Source organism: Pleurodeles waltl, chromosome 3_1 (genome assembly GCF_031143425.1).
Source record: "Pleurodeles waltl isolate 20211129_DDA chromosome 3_1, aPleWal1.hap1.20221129, whole genome shotgun sequence".
In the NCBI taxonomy this organism is placed as follows: Eukaryota; Metazoa; Chordata; class Amphibia; order Caudata; family Salamandridae; genus Pleurodeles; species Pleurodeles waltl.
In genome coordinates this window covers 1,327,877,151-1,327,900,545 of record NC_090440.1, presented here as the reverse complement: position 1 = coordinate 1,327,900,545, position 23,395 = coordinate 1,327,877,151, and the positions used below count along the sequence as shown (strand labels likewise).

The window sequence follows — 23,395 nt, the reverse complement described above, 5'->3', positions numbered from 1 at the left end:
ACGACGTTAAACTAGATGTAGAAAAAACAAAAAACTTAGTAAGTATTATTGACTTAAAGATTAAGGGTATTGTCAAACCTCTTATGGTAAAAATTGATCAGCTAACCGCGGAGGTTAATAGATTAGGCGATCTCCTCAAAAAAACACTGGTGGAAGCAGATAGTGTGTCAGCCCCAATAACAATAAGCAATCATGATACTCAGGTTGCTCCTCCCGGTGATGTTACAGGTTTAGATATTAGTAGGAGTGTTGTACAGAACTACCCGACAGCACAGTCCTTAGCCTGTAATGATAGCCAGGTTGTTTTAATACCTGATAGAAAAGAGGATTGGACTGAGGTAAGGCGAAGGCGCGCCATTAATCTCCCTCCTGACTGCGCACCATATGTGGTAGTTTTAGCTAATGTTCCCCCTGTTGCAAAGGGGAATCATCAGGAAACCCACGAGTCTTTAAAAAATAAAACCGTTTCCTGGATGCACAGGTATTGTGGATTCCCAACTGAACTTTCAGATCAAGTTCTGACTACCAGAAGGGTAAATTGGATAGGGAGCTCTAAGAAAAGTTTTAGTGGTGACTGTGTCATTATAAACTTTAAACACCCTCAACATGCTGCCACTGTATTATTAAGAGCTGCCTTTTTACCAATTACTGATAATAATGTGTGTGCCCGCTCGCTTGCTTTCTTTTACAGCCATCATAATAATGCCCCTCATGGGAGTAGAGGAAGTAGATTATGCCCTGCTACACACAGGCTATACCCTGATATTTCAATGCAAAACCGGTTTCAACCCCTAAGTCCTCTGGATGCAAATGATTGACTTAATGAGGGAGGGCAGTTCTTACCCCAGGTGATTATTATTCCCTGTGTGGATATCGGTATAGACAATACCATGGCCCAAGAGATGCCCAACAACACAGAAATTGAATTGGCGGTGGATATAAGGGCACCGCCCGACTGTGGGGACATAAGCAATTCAAACCAGAATGCGAATTGGGGACGAAACAATGGTATGGTGCCTGATAGTAATTGTGTTAGGGGTAAGGATACTATTACTATTGTTTGTTGGAATGTGGCAGGGCTGAAATCGAAGGAGAGGGATCCGGGATGGTTAACGTTTGTTAATGCCCATGACATTTTATGTCTTCAAGAAACATGGTGTAAAGATGAAGTTAACTATGAGGGATTCGTTTCTTACAATTTACCGGCGTTGGGAGGTGGTATAGGTAGAGCGAAAGGCGGTCTCCTTATACTTGTAACGATCTGTCGTCCTATTGTGGTTAAAAAGTATATACCTGTAGGGGACCTTGTGCAGATCCTCTGGCTTGTGGATGACAAAGACCATAATGTTTTATTGATTAACTATTATAATAACATTTTTGATGTTACCCGGGTCAAAGTAGTAACAGACTTAGCCGGCGCTGTCGAAAATCTATGTCTGGAACAGAATGTTGTATTTGACTTCATCTGGGTAGGGGACTTCAATACTACTTTGTGCGATTTGTCTACACAAAGGGTTTGTGGGGTTACTAACAGTGCCGGCTGGGATGTCCCGCATTTTGGACATAATAGTTATGGGGAAGCACTGCATAAGTTCATGGGCTGCTATGACCTGGAAATAGTGGAGTGCTGTAAAGATGTTAATGGTTTACCCATTCCCACTTTTAAAAATTGGCACACCAGCTCGGTTATTGACCATGTGATCACATCTTCTAATATTAGTTCTTACTGTGATCCACCAAGAATTGAAGTAACTACCCTAAGTGACCACAACCGTATTATTCTGGACACTACCCTTTGGGCCGGTAGTTCGGTGGATGTGGGAATTATTATTTCTAATGTAGAACCACATAGGACTAACGGTGTAAGGCTAAGATGGATTGGTGAAAGAGCCGATGATTTAACTAGCTCCATAATTAATGAGAGCCTGCTGGACATTGCTTCTATTTTAAAAAATAGTTCTGACTCTGAGAGGGTTTTATATTGTTTTAACCAAATTAATAAAGCTATTGATGCCAAGTTTACCAGTCGCAATAGTAGGCAAAGTAGGAACGGACCGAGATGGTTTAATCACCTTTGCACTTCCGCACTAACTGGCCTCAAGCAGGCTTTAGCAGCGAGGCCCAGGGACAAAAAACTGGTAAATTAATTAAGAATGGAATATAAATGTGCGCTCAAACAGAGGAAGGGTGAACTGCAGCAACAGGCTTGGGATTCCCTCAACCAAGCTGCTGAATTATCAAATTGTACATTATTTTGGGCCACGGTCAACTCGCCTTTTCTAAGGGATGAAAAAACACCACAGTTGACTTCTAATGTTTCTAGCGAGGGTTGGATTGCACATTTCTCCAGCATTTTTGACTCTGATAAAGACAATGATCCTAGTCCCAATAAGTGGCCTACTCTGCCTTTGGATATATCCGTTAGTGAGGTCAAATATGGTATACGGGCTAGCAAAGGAGGGAAAGCTCAGGGCCCGGACGGGGTACCTACAGACGTTTATAAAGCTGCGCCAGATGTCTGGGGCCCCCTTTTAACCATTGTTTTTAATGTTGCCGTGTGTGCTGAGGCCCCTGTAACTTGGGGTGAATCAATCATTGTGCCAATTCATAAAAAGGGAAGTAGATCTGATGCTAAGAATTACCGCCCGATCTCTCTCCTTGACTCTTCAGTCAAGGTTATGAGTAGAGTGATGTTAGTAAGATTAGAGGAATGGGCTGAGCAGGATAGCATACTGGCTGATAGCCAGTATGGTTTTAGGAAGGGACGAGGTACGCTCGACCAGTGCATCAATCTTGATTTACTGATCGGGAAGTATACTGAAGCGAAACCCGGTTCCCTGTATCTTTGTTTTGCTGACCTGAGCAGCGCATTCGATATGGTAGATCATTCCATTTTATGGCCAACTCTGTTAAATTTAGGAGCCCCAGAAGGCATAATCTTTTTCCTCGCTAGGTTATACGATAAATTGAAAACCAACGTACGTTTTGGAACCAGAGGAGAATGTACTCCAAAAATCTGTGTTACACGAGGAATTAGACAGGGTTGTGTTTTGGCACCTCTCTTATTTATTTTATTTATTAATGGAATTGATGATATTTTAAAAAAGGTTAATGCTGATGCTCCTCAGATCAACGGTGTTCCGGTGCCGGTGTTACTATATGCCGACGACGCTGTTTTACTCTCTCGAACACCTGTCAGATTACAACGACTAATGGATAGTTTTTCCTCCTTTATTAAAGATAGAAAACTAGTAATTAATAAGGAAAAAACGCATACCATGACCTGCGGAGCTAAAGCCAAAACGTTAAATGCCTTTTTTATAGACGCGAAAAGATGCAACAGGTGGATATATTTTGTTACCTAGGTATTACCTTCTCTAACGACAGGAAATGGAACAATGAATTTAATAACATCCGGAATAAAATGGCAAAATATGCTTATGGTATTTATAGATTTGCTGCAAAAGTTGGGGATCGTCGAACCAGGGATATGCTCAAGATTTACCAAGCTAGATGTGTGACTATTGCTCTGTATGGGGCAGGAGTATGGGGTTATAGCTGTACCTACAACTTACAGTTGGAGGAAAATATGTTTTTAAAAAAGCTCCTGTTTTTGCCCATCTCTGCCTCAACTGAATTAAGCCTTCGCGAATTAGCCATTAATTATTTAACTGATCTGATATCACTTAAACCATTGATGGTCTGGCGGTCTTTTTGGCTTGGCGATGAGAAGCTACTTAACAGAACTATTGTTGAGGATTGCCTACGTTTGGATAAATATCGAGATATTCCCTGGGTTAAATATGTTGTTGTCTGTTTTTCAGACATTTTTAATCTGAATATTTTAAATAATCCTAGTGCAGCAACCACGATCTCCAAATCAGAAATGAAAGGTATATTTCTAACTTATGCAGAAAGGAAACGAGCAACTATAGCCGGATCATTGTCCTCCGTCATTTTTTATAATAGATACAATCTAATGGAGGGTTTTCCATCTTACCTAACCATGGTGACTAGGAATTCACATAAATTCGTGCTAACCAGACTAAGATTTGGGATGGCACATTGTTTAGTAGCCCATCCAAACATTAAGAAACACCCGATTGGGCCATGTAGGTGCGATAATGTATCTACACAGAGCACTGTGCACCTTCTGCTGTTCTGTAAACTGTATACATGTTTTCGTATAGTATTTTTGAAACCTCTGTTTGTTAAATACGGAACACGTACAGTTAAACATGCCATGGCTTTAATTTTTAATCTGCAATCGGCAGATATTTGTTTTTATACTGCCACCTTTTTAAATCAGTGCATCAATTCCAGGAAAAGTATGAGTTTTTAATGTATTTTATTATTCTTTTTATATATTTATGAATGACCATATGTATTACTCAATGAGCCATTAACTATAATTAATAACTGTAAGTTTTAATTGCAATGTCTTTGTAAATATGTACTGTTGTCTTTTTTTTTTTTTTCTCTTCTTTGTTCATGCTTTTATGGTCATTTATATGTGCCGGATAAAGCTTTATGAATTGAATTGAATTGACTTCCTGCTTTGCCTACACGCCCTCTGCCTCCAGGCTTCCCATGTAATCACTGTCCTTTATGCTACTCTGGTGCACAAAGAATCTCCCAGTCTTCCGTGCATGCAGACTAGAAAGGACTGTGCGCACTGCACATATGTCTTCAGGTTTTATACGTTTGAAGGTCAAGCTGAATTAAACTCAGTGAACATGGTGCAATACTTTATTATAAACTATTGGTTTGAACTGAATTTCTTTAGAGAGATTTTTCAAGTCTGTCAGAAGTCCATTTGCCAGATTTGTGGGCATTCCACTCCTGCAGTCTTGATTAATCCTCACGCTTTGTTCAAGGCTTTCTAAGGGCACTTAGGACCCAGATACCCCCAGTCAGGCCCGCGCCCCTCCTCAACCCAAACGGGGCTTTGACAGAACACACATAGATGGGTGGGAGAGTCATATTTTATTACAAGCAAGTGAAGCATAACCAGGTTACATAACAGCGACACATCACGAGGAATCAGGAACCCATGAGAGAAACACATCACCCAAAAAGCAGAGCATTATATTGATTAAATCATAACTGTTTCTGAATCATAACATAAGGGCCTAGGATCTAACCGCAGTGAACATCCACACTCCAGGTCCTTCAGCAATCCCAAAACACAACTGGACCATATAGGTGTAGCCACCTGCATCAGTGAGGGGTGGTCCCCACCTCACTGTACTCTTGGCCGCATCCCAGGGCACCGCCCTTAAACACGAAGCTGCCTGAGGGGCTCCGATTAGATGACTAGGAGTTACAGCCCCATGCCCACCACAGGTGAACCGTGCGCCCCCAAGCTGGTGCCCACATCCTCTGGTTAGCTCAGGATTGCTGGAGCCTACACTTGGTGCTGTTCTGTGGAGTCAGTATCGAAGGACCCCTCTGCTGACTAGGGGTGAATTTAGAATTAGAGATCCCACCGAGTGAATAAATGGTGTTGAAATAAAGTCAATTAAAATCCTGGGATGCACGCAAGAGGCGCAGCAGCAAAGGGAGCAAGCGGGCACAATCAAAAGTTGTTATGGCAATGGAAAACTAAAATAAGCGAGGGCGTAGATGCAAAAACAAATTGGCAGTGTTAGCACACTGCCAAAGTCAAGAATGTAGGATGCAAGGAGGAGCTGGGTGCTCACAGCCCGAAAGGCACAGCAAGAAATAACAACAGGCTGGAGCGTTGACCACCCTAAGAGAGAAATCAAGTGGCGGTAGGATGGGCAGAGAAAGGAAAAGGGAAACAGGTGCCTACAACCTAAAAAGGCACATCAGAGGACCAAAGAGAAAGCAGGGCATTCACAACACCTAAGGCACAGCTAAAAGGCCAGGGAAGCGGCAAGCATGATCCAGGCCTGCACCTGGAGTAGGCTCACTCTGGCGAGCAGATGGAAGCAAAAGCGAATCTTACAGCCATCACAATGCTTTGCTCTAAAAAGGAAGAGGCCAGAGGTAAGGTGACATAAATACCCTTGGCCATTGCAGCAGGCAGAACTGATGCAGATAGAGCGCAACTCCGGACTTCCTGTCACCCCCACTGAATCTTGCAATGCAACAGGAAGTTGCAATAAGGCCGGCACGTCGCCAGAAGGGGTCTGGGCCACGATGGTCTCAGGTCCTAAATGCCGTGCCTCCCTAAGGGCATGACATTCTGTCCATACAGGCTATATGAGGTGGTGGCAGTTCGTATTTACATACATAACATAGGGTATTTTAACTTTCTTTTCTCAGTAGCACTGTACTTTCAGTTAGTATGTCTTCTGTGTTAAATTTTCTGCATATGTATGTGTCTGTGCTTAGAAACAAAGGAAGAGCCTACGTGGTTCCTTCTGCACAATACCACTTCCTTCTGCTCTTTCTAAGCTTAGCCCCTGTCTGAGTTAAGTATGGAATTTTGGTTGATGCAGAAGTCACAGGTCCGTCTGCCTTTTTCCATCTTTCTATCTCCTGTCCCTTAGTTTGCAAAAGGGTAGTAATTTAAAGTTTGGAAAATCTATGTGGGAGGTCCCCCTCCCTGCCCTCAGAGTTTCGATCACTCTTCTATATGTAGTTCCAGAAGTGGGAAATGGAAAGTTCCATTTCGTGCTATTAGGGTCTTTAAGAATGCACCAATCCTCATGCCTGATTTACCTACAGGAAACCTTATTCTGGGAATGCCAACCAATTCAACTGTCGTTTTTAACCGTGTAATCCACCTCTGCAGAACGTTTATACAGTACTTCTGAATCTTTTTGAAGACTATTGGGTACTATCGCTTGATTTCTTTATATAGGAGCAATGTCATCTCCAAACAAACCCTAAAAGATTGTCTACTATTTCTTTGAAACTTCACCAGCTGTCAATATACCATGCTTATGGCGTTGCACAGCGAAAGTGCTGAACACTTAAATGCATGGCTTAATACCTGCTTGCCTAGCAGTAGTGTAGGGATTCAAGGGGTGAAACACTGCCCACAGCCTCTTAAATCCTTCAGTCCAAGTCTCTGAAACCTACCCTAGCATCTCTCAAGGACCCCCCACTGTAGTGTCATCTATTTCTTTGTGTAAGGTTGCCAACCACTACTCAAAATGACCCATCACTAAAGAAAGAACAAATTATTTTACTCCAACCTTGCCAGCTACTGTTCAACAGACCTTACCTCTGAACAATGTGAAACATACCCCATCACAATATCAAGAGATCAAATTAACTCCAGTCAACGAGAATTCCAAAACCCTAAATGGCACAGTTTGAAAACCATTTCCCGAACCATGCAAATGGTAGGAACATTTTGCACAAATGGAACTGTCAATGAAACAGAGGTGCCACTAACAGAGCTTTCTGCACCAGCGAGACATTAAAGTGCAGAACATTCTAGTGGTGGATTCACCTCTGAATTTAGAACTTACCCCAGCAATAAGATTTCCCATTACTTCCCTATTCTAAATCTGGGCCCAAGTTCTTCAGAGGTCCATTCATTGAGTGAATTTAGTCAGCCATCTGTTTTTCAGCATATCAAAAGTAAGGGTCAACCCCCAATTTCCCCCACTTGAATGCCTATGAACATGCCAAGAGACTACCCCCCCATGGACCTTTCCAACAGCATCAATTTTTCAGTCTCAGGCATTATGTCTCACTACTTAATTGTATGTGTAAAAAATTTGACTTTCACTATCTTCTCATCCCTGCGACTAGAAGACTGGCTCATGCATTTAGAAATCAATTGGTGTATTTTTATGTTTTGAGCGTGTAGGTTACTAACTTGTCATTGTTTTCTTATTTAAACTACTGTCTTTCATAATTGTTGTTTCTAATACGTTTGAACAATGCTGTTATTTTAGTTTGACACTTTCACTCCTCCTTCACTTATGAAGGGACATTTTTGCTCACTATGCTACCAATTTAATAATTTCTGGAGGCAGGAAAAATAAATTTCTTCTTTTATGTATGATTGGTGATGCCCCCAAAGGTCTCCTCTCAGACTGAGAATCAGGAAAAAATCACACTTTTCTATTTCTCTGTTTAAGCTGATGTTGCACATCATCTAGGCCCACTTAAATAACAAATGTGTATTTGTGCACAAAACAGGCAAATGGCTGCCATCGTATGGCTCCCGTATTCACCTGCGGTGGGCAGGACAATGAAGGGTAAAAGATCTCAATCAACTTGTTTAACTCAGCAATGATTTTAATCGATTTGTATTCATTTAATAATTTAGCATCGACAACACAACTTTACTTATGGTTCGGTGACATCAAAATCAAAGTTTGTGGTTTTGGACAGTAAGAACTTTGCATAGGTTAGGTTGATGAAGATGTGCTTAGCGCAAGTAACTAGTGACCACATGGACGTATGTTTCATTTTGCTAGTTCCTAATAGCAAATCTTTGGCATTCGCTATTAGGAAATCGCAAACACCTATGTACTAATGTGTCCTTGACACATTTAGCGATTTCCAATGGGGGTCGCAATTGACCTATCTCTTTAAAATTCATGAGGTAGGTCGCAATTTGCGACCCATTAGGAACCGCTAAAAACACAGAGGTGGTTGCCTGCTGGGGACAGTAGACAACCACTTCTGTGTTTGCTTTTAAATAAAGTAAAGTTTTTTGTTTTTTTACCTGCAGCCCTTTTTTCCTTAAAGGAAAACAGGATGCATTTCAAAAAGAAGGATGAAACATTTCAGTTTCATTTTTTAAGAGCAGGCAGTGGTCAGTGGGACTACTGCCTGCCCTTAATAAATGTTTTACATACATTAACAAAGGGGAAGGGGTCCCTTGGCAAACCCTTCCCGTTTGTGAATGGGTTACCACCTCCTCTACGGAATCAGTAAAATATGAATGTTTTGAAACCACATTCCGGTTGCAAAACATTCATATATACTGGTGTGATTCGGTATTAGGAAGGAACGCCGTAAACGTGCCCTTTCCTAAAACCAATCTACAAAATGTGATTTTATGACAAGACCGGAGGCTCCTATTATGCGTTTCTTCTCTTGCTTTATTTATACAGCAGCAGTCAAGAAGAACAACAAATCCCATGAGGCTTAAAACAAACAGCCAATGGGATTGAAAAAGTAGTATGCTAATATAACAACCAATAGGAACGACCCTATACCATTATGACGTCACTTGACTGCAAGCAGCCCTCTTTTCTTGCTGCTGCAGTCAAGATAAGTTCATACCAATGTTTCTCTCATGACTTTATGATAGTTTAACATGTTTATCTGTATTTCTTAAGGTAATTGTTTTCCGATATCATATTTTGTTGACGGCATGTTGCCGCATTGATTCTAGCGCGTTGCTGTGCGCTCGCGTCCTCTTCCCGGTTCCAGGGTGCAACGTCGTGCTGCTCCCGGGCCGCGAAACCTAACGTTTTCTCTGCGCCGCGCGCGCAACGTTCCGGAGGAGTTTCCCTCGCGTCTGGGAAGTGACCGTTATTCTGGTTTCTCCCCTGACGCGAGGAATACTTCTGAGACACCGCTCTTACCTGTCGAGTTGTTCAGACGACTCCGGCTCTTCACCAGCTTCACGCAGCCTCATACGGCTTGTCACTCGGTCCCGCCCTGAAGTAGGAGGAGTTTTTCGGCTCCAAGTCAACTTAGTTTTCTATTAACCCCCGGTTGCCTGGGTGTTAACCCTTTGTGATTATTTACATTTTCCCTTTATATTTCATTGACATTTGTTCTTTAACAATTTAATACTATATTTTCCTTTATAATGGAACCCAATTCCTCACCAACGGAACATAGTGCTTCCAGTGTAGAGGAAATAAGGAATGAACTGCGCAATTTTATTAAAACTTCTGTTAAACAGGCAATGCAGTCATCCATTCAAAAACTATCAAAGAACTTGGAATCAAATTTTGCCAACTTATTGTCTAAATCTTCGGCCCAGACTGCGGGGGAATGCAGTCAACGCCTGCCTGTCAACCCCTCGGGTTCGACTCAAACGGAGAGTGAGTTTAACTCACACATGACAGAGGACGCGGTTCCTCCCACGGCTCCTGCCAAGGAGTATAATAATATGGCTTCCAGACCATTTTTAAAGAGAAAGTCCAAACAACATAATATTCCCCCTTCTATTCCTACGACCTCTGCTCCAGACACTGATGAGGATTTGCCTGACGCTGATTCAGACTACTACTTTTCAGATAAGGATCATGATGATTCTTTCAATCCTCCCCCTCCAAAGAAACCCAAAGTTTCCTCGGTTCCCCCCCTCTTGGATGCAGAAGGCTTACCTATGTTCGATCCCTCCCACATTTTACACCCCAACTCTACAGAATGGTTCCCAGCTGAACATGTGGGGGATTATGTGGCGCAAAAGTTATTTTCCCCCCTTGATAAGCAAATTAGAAACAAACTAAAATCGGAATGTCCACGTCCGGTGCTTCCACACAGGGCAACAACTACCCCTGTAATCGACCAACAGATGTTAACCTTCTTTACTAAGCAAGGCAAGAACCCCCGCAAAGGGGTAGACAAAGCGTGGTCGTCCTGCCAGGACAAACTCCTCGATACAATTGGCCCATTAACGAGAATTTTTGATATGGTGGAGTCGGCCAGACTGGAGGGAACCTTTTTGGACCCGGAAGAGCTTTCATTGTGGGTTCAACGTTCTATTTGTCTTTTAGGAAATGCGAATTCCGCTTTCATTCATGAGAGACGTAAAGGTCTTCTGATCAAATTGGACCCTAAATTAATTAATTTGGCGACTGTACATCCTCAGATCCATACTGAGGGACAACTGTTCGGGGATTCCTTCATAAAGGACCTCGGCAAGTATGTAGCCACTTTTACCTCGCTGGACAAAGCCCAACAATCTATGAGGAAGATGTTTAATCAACGGGTTTTTGCCAGGGCCGGTAGAGGCAGGGGTCGCTTTACCGGCCGTGGTTTCTCCAATCAAGGCTCCAGAGCGTATTATAATACCTACCAACAAGACTTCAGACCTCAATTCTACCCCCAACGTGGCAGAGGTTATCGTACCAGGTCCTTCAGACATACTAGAACCTCCAACCCTACAGGTAAGCCCTCAAGTTGCTCTCCTTCCAACTGGGGGTCGTATTTCCCATTTTCTTTCAAATTGGTTAACAATTACAGCAGATGTATGGGTTCTAAACACAGTCCAAGGTTACAACATAGAGCTTTACTCTACTCCGGTGCAAACATTTCTCCCCCCTTTTCCTCATTTCTCTGCGGAAATGAAAGACTTGATATCTACCGAGGTAAACGCACTCTTACAAAAACAAGCGATTTCAATCACTCGTCCTCATCCTTTGGGATTTATCAGCCCAATTTTCCTGGTTCAAAAGAAAAACAAAAAGATGCGTCCGGTCATCAATTTAAAACATTTCAATCAATTTGTGGTGTACCGACATTTCAAAATGGAGACAATTCTTCATCTCAGAGATATACTTCTCCAATACGATTGGATGGTCAGACTGGACCTTCAGGACGCTTACCTAGTGGTTCCCGTACATCCAGTGTCAAGGAAATTTCTACAATTCCTATGGTTAGATCAAACGTATCACTTTACCTCTCTACCCTTCGGTCTATCGTCTGCCCCTTGGTGTTTTACCAAGCTTCTCAAGCCCGTAGTTGCTCATCTAAGGGCTCAGGGTATAAGGCTCCTAATCTACTTAGACGACATCCTCATCATGAATCAGTCTCCCCAAACTCTACTACTCCATTTGCAGATCACTTGTTCTCTCTTAGAGGACCTCGGTTTCATAATAAACAGAGAAAAATCTCTCCTAACTCCCTCCCAAGTTCTAGAATTTCTGGGTTTCCAAATAAATTCCATTTCCGCTACTCTTCTTCTTCCTACAACGAAAATAAAATCCATAAAGTCGGAAATTCTTCAGATTCTTCGCACTTCACTCATATCTCTCAGAACTTTAGCACGAATAGTAGGTCTGCTTTCCTCTTCCATCCAAGCGATATTTCCAGGTCCCCTCCATTACCGATCACTCCAAAGGCTAAAGATCCAGCACTTAAGGAAAGGGCTGTCTTATTCCGACCTCGTACCCTTAGATCTCGAATCTCGCACAGAGCTTCAGTGGTGGATAGACCATTTAGATGCTTGGAACGGGAAAAGTATATTTCCGTCAGCCCCAGATCTTGTATTAGAATCCGATGCAAGCCATCTAGGCTGGGGGGCCCGTTGTGGTCCCATCTCGACTGGGGGTACATGGTCTATCGAGGAGTCCAAATTGCACATCAATTGTTTAGAGATGCTTGCCGGCTCCTTTGCAATCAGAAGCCTGGCAAAACACAAGGTACATTGTGCAATCCTTCTCAGAATGGACAATGTATCCGCAGTCAGGTACATAAATCATCTCGGAGGTACAAGGTCCAAACCTCTGGCGGATTTGGCCAAGAGTTTTTGGGAATTTTGCCTTACAAACCATCTTTCGGTTCATGCAGAATATCTTCCAGGAGCCCTGAATTCAGTGGCAGACTGGAATTCTCGTCATCTTCGAGACTCCAGCGATTGGAAACTCCATCCTTCAGTGTTCCACAGGATACAATCCTTATGGGGTCCGCTCTCCATAGACCTTTTTGCATCCCGTCTCAACACACAGCTTCCTCGATTTTACAGTTGGCGTCCAGATCCATTAGCCTTAGCATCAGATGCTTTCTTGCAAGATTGGTCTCATGCGCTCAATTACGCCTTTCCCCCTTTTATCATGATCAACAGAGTCTTAGCACAAGCCAGACGTCAACAGGCCTCTCTTATTCTCATAGTTCCGTTTTGGCAATCCCAGGTATGGTACCCTACCTTACTGGAACTTTCAGTGGATTTTCCCCTGTTGATACAACCCTTCCCAGACTTACTCCTAGACCCTCTGCATTGTCCTCACCCCCTCATTTCGGACAATCTCCTTGTTCTATCCGCCTGGAAGATTTCAGGAATTCCCAAACTATCCCTTTCATTTCGTCAGAAGCTTCTCAATACATCGCAAATTCCTGGGCACCTGGTACCAAGAAAGCATACAAGGCAGCCTGGTCTTTATGGAGCGGCTGGTGTTTGGGAAGGCACATTAATCCCTTTTCAACAGATATAATATTTATAGTAAATTTCCTAGCGGCAGAAGCCAGCAAAGGCAAAGCTTTCCGTACTATCAACCTTTACAGATCAGCTATTTCCTCTAACCATACACACGTCAATGGGAAACCGGTCGGCGAACACCCGCTGGTATGCAGATTACTAAAGGGAGTAAAATTTTCCAAACCTCCTCTACCAAAGTACAATAACTTGTGGGATGTTAATGTTGTTCTAAAGTATTTGAACTCTTTACCAGACAACTCAATTTTATCACTAAAAATGTTATCTGCCAAACTTACAATGTTATTATGTTTAATTTCTATTAAACGTCTTTCGGATGTCAAGGCATTGGACGTCTCCAACCGCCAATTCACTCCTTCGGGGGTGTTGTTCTCGGTTGTCCGACGTACCAAAACCAATTTATCGTCAGTTTTCTATCCTTATTTCCCTCAACATCCGAAGTTATGTGTGGGCCAATGTCTCAAAGTTTATGAACAAAGAACTGCAGAGTTGAGAACATCCTCTTCCCAACTTCTTATTTCTTTCAGGAAACCTCATAACCCGGTTTCATCAGCTACCTTAGCACGTTGGGTTAGATTGATCATGTCCTTAGCGGGCATAGATATTTCCACTTTTGGAGCTCACTCTGCCAGAGGGGCTATGGCTTCCAAGGCCTTCTGGGCAGGTTCTCGTTTGGAGGATATTCTCAAGTCTGCAGACTGGTCCAATGATAATACCTTTCGACTTTTCTATTGCAAACCTGTTGATAATATGTCGTTAAATGTAGTTAATATGCTTTAAACTCGCATAATAGGAGCCTCCGGTCTTGTCATAAAATGTAGATTTTCCTAGTTTATGACGGAAAGTCTTAATTTTATTAAAGACACGGAGGCGAGTATTATCCCACCTCTGGATTAACTTGGTGTTTTTTCCCTCCCTTCTTTCCAGCACCTGCTACAACTACGCAACCTACATCCTAATTGGACCTCCTGGCATCACGTGGAACTCCCACTCACGTCAAGTCTGGAATCATATCCCTCGGACTTCAGGAAACATCCCTATCTCTACAGAATTCTGGACTTTTGTTCTGATGTTTTTGCTTTTCTCATGGCATTGTTTATCCTTTGTTCTCTATTTCCATTATTTTTCAATGATTAACTATTCGCAAGAAAAGAGGGCTGCTTGCAGTCAAGTGACGTCATAATGGTATAGGGTCGTTCCTATTGGTTGTTATATTAGCATACTACTTTTTCAATCCCATTGGCTGTTTGTTTTAAGCCTCATGGGATTTGTTGTTCTTCTTGACTGCTGCTGTATAAATAAAGCAAGAGAAGAAACGCATAATACTCGCCTCCGTGTCTTTAATAAAATTAAGACTTTCCGTCATAAACTAGGAAAATCTACATTAACAAGTTACTGACTCGCATTTTGCCTTTGATACATAGTAAAAAAAAATGTTCGGTTCGCAAACGGTCTGCCCGGAAAAATGCATGGTACATCTGGCCTTTGGTCTGGTGAGGGAAGGAGACCGCTAATGTCTCCCTTGAAGTTGCTCAAACAGAAAGGAATTCCTAAATTGAAAGGGACATGAACGAAATTGATCCGAATCATGACAAAGGCACAGGAAGACTTGGAACTAGTCAGGATGTTTTGGGGGTAAACGAGTGTAGGTGGCAGCTAGGTGCATACAGGCTGACTGACTGAGCAAGATAAGAGAAAGGAGGGAATTGTGAAGAACACTAATCTGAGGAACATCCAACCCAACGTGAGCGCAAGCATGTTCTCTACATGAAGCGTTAGATCTGTATGAGAAGCCACAGTAGACAACTCAAGCATGTTACGGACTACTAAAGTGAAGAGCGATCTCTGTCCGAGAGTTTGCAATTGTTCAGGAACCTTAGTGCAGAAGTTTGTCTCCCACTAGTTGTTACCTAAACATAATACCAGTTCTGGAGTAGTTCAGGTCGCTGTTATGAGGAAACCATGGCAGAACCTTTTTCACAACTAACCAAAGCAGTGCAGTTTCCAAGACAACCTTTTCCAAGGTCATCATTTCCTCTCTGGTTTTACAGCACTCCAAACAATGTTCTAAACCTGTAATTTGCAACAACGTTACTTATTCTGCTATTCATATTTCAGCCAGCGGCTTCTCACGGACTCCATGCACACAAAAGAGGCAACCTAGGAGAGGACAGTACCGTACTGTGTCTATTAAGTCGATACATGCTGAATCTCACCATTGTCCCCCCACTCTTGTCTCGTGTAACTTCCCGCTGCACTCCAGCCACTGCCAGCTTCTCCCTGCAAGCACAAAAGAAAGGAATGTGTTCATTTTCCGTTCATAGGGGCGAAAAAATGTTGTAATCTCAGAGTAAAATTCTTGCACATCACTTTGGAACTTTTCACATCTGTCCTGTAGAAAAATCTCTCAGTTCTCATTTGCACTGCTGATGTCACATGGTAACACAGATATTGATAAGGGGATTTTAGAACTGAGCCCAAAAGAGCAGGATTTAAAACACAGTGGCATGGTTTTACTTCAAAATCATAGGTTTACTTCAAAGCATGGATGTTTTAATGCATTCTGAACACAAGTTATCAATGCACCAAGATGCTGTTTTGTGATTATTACACCTCTTCCAGGGCTCTCTTTCAATTTTGGATGACAATACAACGAAGTATCTAAAGGCAGTTTTTAGAACTAGTTATCACTCACAAACTAGCCTCTTTACAATTTCAATTTATGTATCGACATTATTATTCAAATGCACTGCATATAATGAATAAACAAGGGCAGTTCAGCCGTTAATAAAACGTGCAACAATAGATTAGTACATATAAAAAACAATCTATGACAAAATTAAAAGAGACACAAGTAAGTAGAAAGACATAGATGGGTAAAGGGAAGGACGGATATCGAAGTGAGATAGAATGAGTTTCTCAAAACCTATTTCGAGTTTATATTTTAGATAGGATAACGGTTAGAGGATCTGCATGTTACATATAAAAATTGGGGGGGGGGGGCGAAATTTGCATAATTTGCTTCCGCTTAATTATCCAAAATCTCCACAAAATTATACAAAATTATACAAACTCTAAATCTGTGATTCATACTAAATATTTTATCGTGAAACGCATCCTGTACCTGGTGCCTGTAGCATCGGCTTTTAACTTCCACCCTGAAGAAGCCCTCAGAACACTATTGCGCGTTATCTTTGTGTAACAAAAGTGTGTGGCTGAAACGCGCTGTAAGATACAAGATAACATGCTTTGAAAACAGAAAACATTTGTGTGGACGTTTTCTGAACTTTGATTGCCTTCATTAAGAGCCTGTGGAAACATGACTTTGCATGAATAATAAAACAAAACGTATTTACAGGCGGTGTTATGTGGCCAGGAAGGAGGTTTGAGAGAGTTTAACATTTACATGACAAAAATAATTCATAATTCCCATCCTGATTGAATTACATTTAAATATGAAAGAATGTGGTCATGCTGCAGAAAATACCCTTTCACAGCCCATCAAAAGGCGGAGTGTATGCTGTCAGCTCAAAGGTTTCACCCCATTAGTACCAAGTTAACACTGGGATACACCAACTGATAACTGCAGTAACCAGTTGACTGTTTTAAAATACCTGCTGTTGCGTGTCTTGCTTGACTAACAATTGATCCATTAGAGACAGAAACATGTTTTGGTTGAAATCCACAAATTATGAACCAGGTATTAGAATATGTGGCAAATCACAACTATGCAAAAACAGTGGCCCTAGGTATAGAACATCATTGGGTCATCTGTGTTGCCATTAATGTGGTGCAAGCTTGTGGGCTCAAAGCCAACAACCCCAGCATGTGGTATGTTTTGATAGACAGATGAATTGGGGGCTCCAGTATAGCAAGCCTACAGATTCAGACTTACAGAAACAGGCAGGATAGGAACAAACACCACAATTCATACTCTTCACCCACACTTTGAAGGCACTGTATAATACTGAGCCAGCATAGCTCAACAATTGCAGCAGCTTTCACAAATCTTCCAGACAACTCCTCTCATCTGGACTCCTACTTACAAATTCCACACACATGGCAAACCAGATCCAGTGGTCCAGGCTTCATCTACATCTCTCCTAAAGCGTGGAACAACCTGCCCCTACACATGAGCCTCTTCCTCACTTCTTGAATTCTGCAATAAGCTGAGTAGACTCACACTTGCTCAGCACAAGCATACCCTCCTGGGTGAAAGTGCACTCGAAAAAGCTGTATTATATAGCAAATCAGTAATAAACACTACTGTAATAAGGAGAAGGAGTCTACAGGTTAACTTGTCACTTATTCAACAAGGACAACTATAATCCTGGCTTCCCCAAAAATAATGTGATCACTCGCAAGGACTTTTGTCTTTCTGTCTTTTGGCCCCATTCAAAATGGCTAGCAGATAAGCAACTGGGGGTACATACAGTCATATTCATGAGTTAGTAATCTTGCCATCAACTGGCAGAACGTATGCTCACTGCCTCACATTCCAGCACTCAATTTGCCCCAATGCACCATGGTAAATGCAGTGCATGATGACACTTACTTCAGTAATAGTCTTAAAGTTATTCACCCATGGTGCAGCCTGTGTTCTGTATCTCTAGACAGGTTTCTGGATTATTTCCTTCATCCGTACAGAGTGCAACAAATCGTTTTGGGGGTGCTGGAAATGCTGCCCAAAGACTTCACTGGGCACAGGTGCTGGGATGTGAGGCAATGAGAAGTGGGTTCTAGAATTTAGAATTGCCATCAATTGAATTCAGACATCACCAAAAGAGGCCAAATAAATATTCCCTGGCATTCTAATTGCCTTTAAAACATGTATTCTCTGCCTATGAAAATGATAAAAAGCACTTACTGTAAAAGAAGTTAGACCTGGGAGTATTTTACTTGGAATCTCTGTGTACAGTAAACCCTAGGGGTGGAGCAGTCAGTGTAAAAATGTCAATGGTTGTGAAAATAATTGCAGCGCTCTTTCAACACAGGCAGGATAATTTTAGAGTCACATCCTTTAAAACGTGTCTGTCTGTCTAAGGCATGCAGGATTTTCTACTGTAAATCAGATATTCGTAGGTTTTGACTTGTGGGTGCTCTGTTTTGAATAACTTTCAGCATGTTTAAAAGGCTGTTTAAAATGTTGCATGAACAGCAAGAACATAAGAGTATAGTACTGGAGAGTAGCCAAAGATAGCATGCAACTTAGCAAATAACTTAGCAGCACATAAACGAATAGACCCTTTTCCCAGATAATTAAATGCCAGTGCTTGCATACAGTGCTATAGAATTTCAAAATAGCAGACAGATTTGCATAGCTAGTGTTTGCTCTGTCTATCTGCGCAAGCATTATCAAAGCCAATAAGTCTGGAGTTGTTGGACAGGTTTCTAGCTTTTCAAATGCTTGCATTGCTTTGTTATGCTTTTTAAAAAAAAATATTTTTTGGGAACAACCAGGGTCCTTGCTAATATTAAAAAAAATAACAGCACTAAAGGGAACTGCTTCTGTGCAGATGTGCTTCTTGTGAAAGAGATATAAATCCATCACACACAGTAAAGAATGTCTTAAGTGGACTGACTATATATATATATATCAGTCAAATTTTTTGTTTTGTCAATAACTTTGGTGCAGTTTGAGAAATCTTCACAACATTTTCAAAACTAGATTGCCAGTCACTTCAGTTGCTGTTTTGAAAGTTTAGAGGTGAATCATCGAGTGGTGTTCGAGAAAAAGGGGGCATACCCCCATGCAGTTTCACTTAGGGATTTTAGACACGACTACAGCCCGCACTACTAGGCGGAATTACATCAAATTTGTCCGAAAGGTAGCTCATGGTCCAGAAAGGGCACTTTTTGTTATTTGGTTTAAATCCATTCAGTAGTTTTTGATATATTAAAAGAACACCAAATTTGTATATGTAGAGGTGCGAAACCTTTGCAAATCCTTCTGATCTCATGCAGAAATTTGATTTGCTGCCAATACTTCAACCAGGAAGTGTTGGCAGCCATTTTGGGACTCTGACTCAGTCGCTTCCCAAACAAAAAGACAAAAAAAAGAAAAGAAAAGTAAATGGGGCAGGGTAGGAATACCCTAACCCCTAGCCTTGATGCTGTGGTACCCCTGTGACCCCGTCAGGGCAAAAAAGCAGTTTTTAAAAAAACATTTGCTGCAAAATTGCAAAACATAAAAAACAAAAAAAACAAAGCATGGTCTCCCACTGTTGTTTGCAGTTTGGGCTCTGGGTGGACCTTTTTTTAATAAAAAGGAGGGCCCCCCTGGGGACCACCACCTCTCTGAGGTTTTATTAAAATATCGGCGGGAGACCATTCAGACTTCCCTACATTGGGCTCTTTTGAGCCCTCGGGGCCATCACCTCCCCTGGGCTTCATTAAAAAAAAAAGGAGGGGGGCCATGTGGATCCCCCTCCTGGTGCTTTAGTAGGCCCAGGGGACCAGTCCCAATCAGGGCTAAATTAACAAGGATGCTTGGGGACCACCATCTCCCTGGGGCAACATAAATCATTAAATCAGGGAAAGGGGTCACACAACCCCCTCTCCCAGCCATATAAGGCCCCTAGGATCACTACTTCCTCAGGGCAGGGCCGTGACAATTAAAGGAGGGGGGCCGTGCACCAGTAATGGCCCTGGGTAGCACCACCCTCAGGATCAGCTTCTACTATTCCTTGAGGTGTCCACCCTTAAGGGATAGCTGTTTGCTTTTGCTTGGTGTGAGTTGTGACAACTTCTGCCAAGCAAGAGCAAACACTAACTCCGCTTCCAGTAAGCGGAAGCTGGCAAACTGCTCCCACTTGCTAGGAGCAGAGTTTTTATCTGTTTCCCTGCCCTATGCCTTGCAGGCAGGGAAACAAATGAAAGATTGCTCCTGCATGCAGGAAGCTGCATATTTATCAGCTCCCGGTGTGCGGGAACAATGCTGGCTCCCACAGGAGGCAAGAAGCCAGCTTGGACCGTGGGGACCTTTAGTCTCCCTGCACCGTCTCCTTTATTGCAAACTGGGTGCCCTGGATGGGGCCAGGGCACCCATATAGACGTACCTGGGCCCAGGGATGGGGTCACCCGGTGCTGAAGTTAGCCCGGGGGAGTGCGCGGCCCTCCTCCTACTTTTAATAATTGTCAGACCCTGAGGGCCAAATTTGGCCCGGAGGGGCATGCAGCCCCTCCTCCCGGTATTATTTTTTTATAGGCCCCAAGGAGGTGGTGGTCCCCTTGCATATTATATAAAAATAGCCCCCAGGAGGTGGTTGTCCCCGGGGCATGGTAAAGCACCAGAAGGGGGTCCAGCTTGTCCCCTTCCAGAATGAAAATAAAGGCCCGGGGAGGTGGTAGTCCCCAGGGGTCAAAAAAGACCAAAGGAGGAGGGGAGGGGGCTCTGCTCCCCCCCCACAAAATTGTAATTAAGCCATTGGTAGGTGGTAGTACCCAGGGCTCTAAAGAGCTCTAAGAAAGGGGCACCATGTACCCCCTTCTTTTTTTACCACATGCCCCAGGACCTGCGCTTGTTTCTTTTGTTATTATTATTTTCATCTGATTCGCAGATTTGTTGCAAATTTCACCAACATTTAAAAAAAAAATGCTTTTTAGCCCTGAAGGGGTCCCTTGGGGACTCCAGCACCTGTGCGGAGGGTGAGGGTATTCCTACCCTAAGGTAACTATAACTTGTGCCCTCGCCATGCACTACTAATTACTCCATATATTGTCATCAGTCATGACATCTTCTATTGCATCATTGAAATTATCACTGCAACCTTTACAATAAAATTACTCATGAGGAATGTGTGCATGGCAGGGGTGCGAGTTACAGTTACCTCAGGGCATGAGTTATAGTTAATTGAAAAAACTATAAGTTCTGAATTTCTATGGTTTTATACAAACAAGTAAAAGTGCAAATATAAAGTGCTTAGTGCATGAAAATAAATATAATACTACCAGCAACTGTCACATATCAAAGTCAAAATAGGCACCATCTTGGACACAGCATATAATGCGTGAAAAAGTTGATTATGAAGGTATGTCTGTTTTCATCTCACTCCAGTGCCAGGTCCCAAGGGAACTTGGTAGAGTTAATGTTGATGGGTCAGCATCTCTTCCAAGACTCTCCTGAGACAGTAGGTGCAGAACAAATAAGTGTTCCAGGATTGTAAAGCAACGGGTAAAAATGTTCACTATTTAAAGGAATAAAGCCACCCAAGCATGCCCAAGTACTGGAAAGCTAGGGCGTGCTGTAGGCTGCAGGTCATGAGTGGAATACATGTTGGCAGAGTTCTTTATAAAAGGCAATGCTGAAATATTGGAAATAATCATAGCTGTCAATTTTTTCACGTGCAGTGTGCTGCTCCAATAAATATAAATGTTGGAAGAGATGTCAACCAGGCCCTAACCAGGCCTGAGGTGGGGACGGATAAATTGGCACTTAAAATCATTGGTACACAGGGATTTCATCACAAAGAATATAGGTCGGATTACCAAGAGTAGTAGCAAGGCTATCATCGGGTTGGTAAGTACAATTCATGACATTAAAACCCTTATAGTGGGACTGATGTTGGATCCTGGCATGGGAAGTTCTGGATAGGGGACAGACAAAGTATCATGAACTCAATAGCAAAGTAAGAAATGTTGACAGCCAGTGGAACACTATGACAGGAGGGTTAGGAAACTGTAGCAAATGGTGAGTGGTCTATGGAAATAAGAGACTTAATTGGATTGGTGAAGAGAGAGCACATTTTGGGAAAGTATGGTACATCAAAAGGCGCTACGGGGCCTGTGGGTAAAAATTATCGCACCAAGTTGGCCACGATAGAAGAGCCCAAAATGTTTGTGCCAAAGTCTGATACTTCTACTTTGCTTTACTCTGTATGGCCAGTAGCAGGTTGGATGTGCCCAAATATTTAGCACCAAAAACATAAATCCTCTCAATACATCCTAAAATAAAGAGTAGCTAAATAAAAGTCAGCCAATGTTGTTTTTTAATGAAATATAAAAATCCTCTTAGGGAACTAAATAGATAACTCCAATACCATTTCTTGCATGATGCTGCTTCACTGTTTTCCCTGTTTCTCTGCTGTTTTTTTAACTCCTGTACACATATGCCAACCAAAGCGTTCCCCAGAGTAAGCACCCATTAAAAGAAAGGCAATATTCTCATAAACACACTATGGCATTGCTAAGCCGAGGTTTAAGTATTCCTCTAGTATGAGACATTCGAAGATATATGATAATTAGATTTCCAGCGAATTAAAAACCGGCCAACTTCCCCACTTCCGTAAAATCTTCCTGGCATATGGCCCCTCGCGCCAGGCTACAGACTCACTAAAAATCAATAGATAAAACGGCCTTGCCGAGATCCTTTTTCTCATGCAAATGTTCCGTTTCTGGAAGGGCAAGGCTCGAGGCACTTTGCTCAGATGTTAACATACACAAATTACAAAATGGCTAATCCTATTTTAAGCATTTAGTTCGTTTGCTAGAAATAGTCCCTTGCGCTTTCGCATTGCTTCACTGCTTCGCTACGTGCTGGAGCTGAAACGTCAGCCAATGAAATCTGAGGAGCTTTGTTTAATTGGAAAACAACTGCCTTGGGATAGCTTCTGCGCGAGATACACACGAGCTGTTCATGGCTGTTTAAAGGCTAAGAGGGAACTCGTCATCATTTACCATCCACTCGAAGACACAACATAGGTCAAAACTTTAGCTGATTCAGGTCAAGTGATAGGTAGCGTCGCCGTACTGGAAATTAACTCATTCATTTATTCTTATTCCTCACTGTGCCCTAGTTTATTACTGTACGCATCCTAAAAATGGTCCACGAAGTAAACAAATATAAAAATGACTTTTCGGGTAGGAGAGTTTGAGAAAATGCACTTTACTTTGTTTTCCTCTTTTCTAAAGGATCTCTAGTATTTGCCAGATTACTGGAGTACGCTTTGGTGGAGTAATCCAAGATGGGATAGAATCTATGGCCTAGATTTACTAAACTTTGATGCAGTGGTGTAACAAAGGCCCCAGCGGTGCGGGGCCTAAGCTCTGAGGGCTCCCTCATCAAGGTATACTGACCCAAGACCTCCCGAGTGAGTCCGAAGAGGGGGGCCCTCCATATACTGTGCAGGGGGAAGCCTCAAATTTTGTTACGTCACTGCTTTGACGCAACTCAGCAAAGGAAAGGGGCAAAGGGAGAGGGCAAAAATACAAGATATGTAGTAAAATATGTCACACTGCTCTTTCGTAGTTCTGGCTCACTTCTGGCTGCCAAGGGTCAACACAGGC

General features: G+C 42.4%; 1 protein-coding gene across 3 annotated transcripts in view; it reads right to left on the bottom strand.

Moving 5' to 3' along the window:
* The window catches only part of NCKAP5 (NCK associated protein 5), a 671,283-nt gene that overhangs the window by 588,240 nt on the left and 59,648 nt on the right, over nt 1-23,395 (bottom strand). For all 3 annotated transcript variants that reach the window (XR_011201523.1, XM_069224677.1, XM_069224678.1), the window contains exon 2: nt 15,328-15,391. Coding sequence is in view for 2 of the 3 variants with exons in the window: in XM_069224677.1 (XP_069080778.1) it covers nt 15,328-15,330 (3 nt within the window). In the remaining variant the exon portion in view is untranslated. The remainder of the gene's footprint in view (nt 1-15,327; nt 15,392-23,395) is intronic.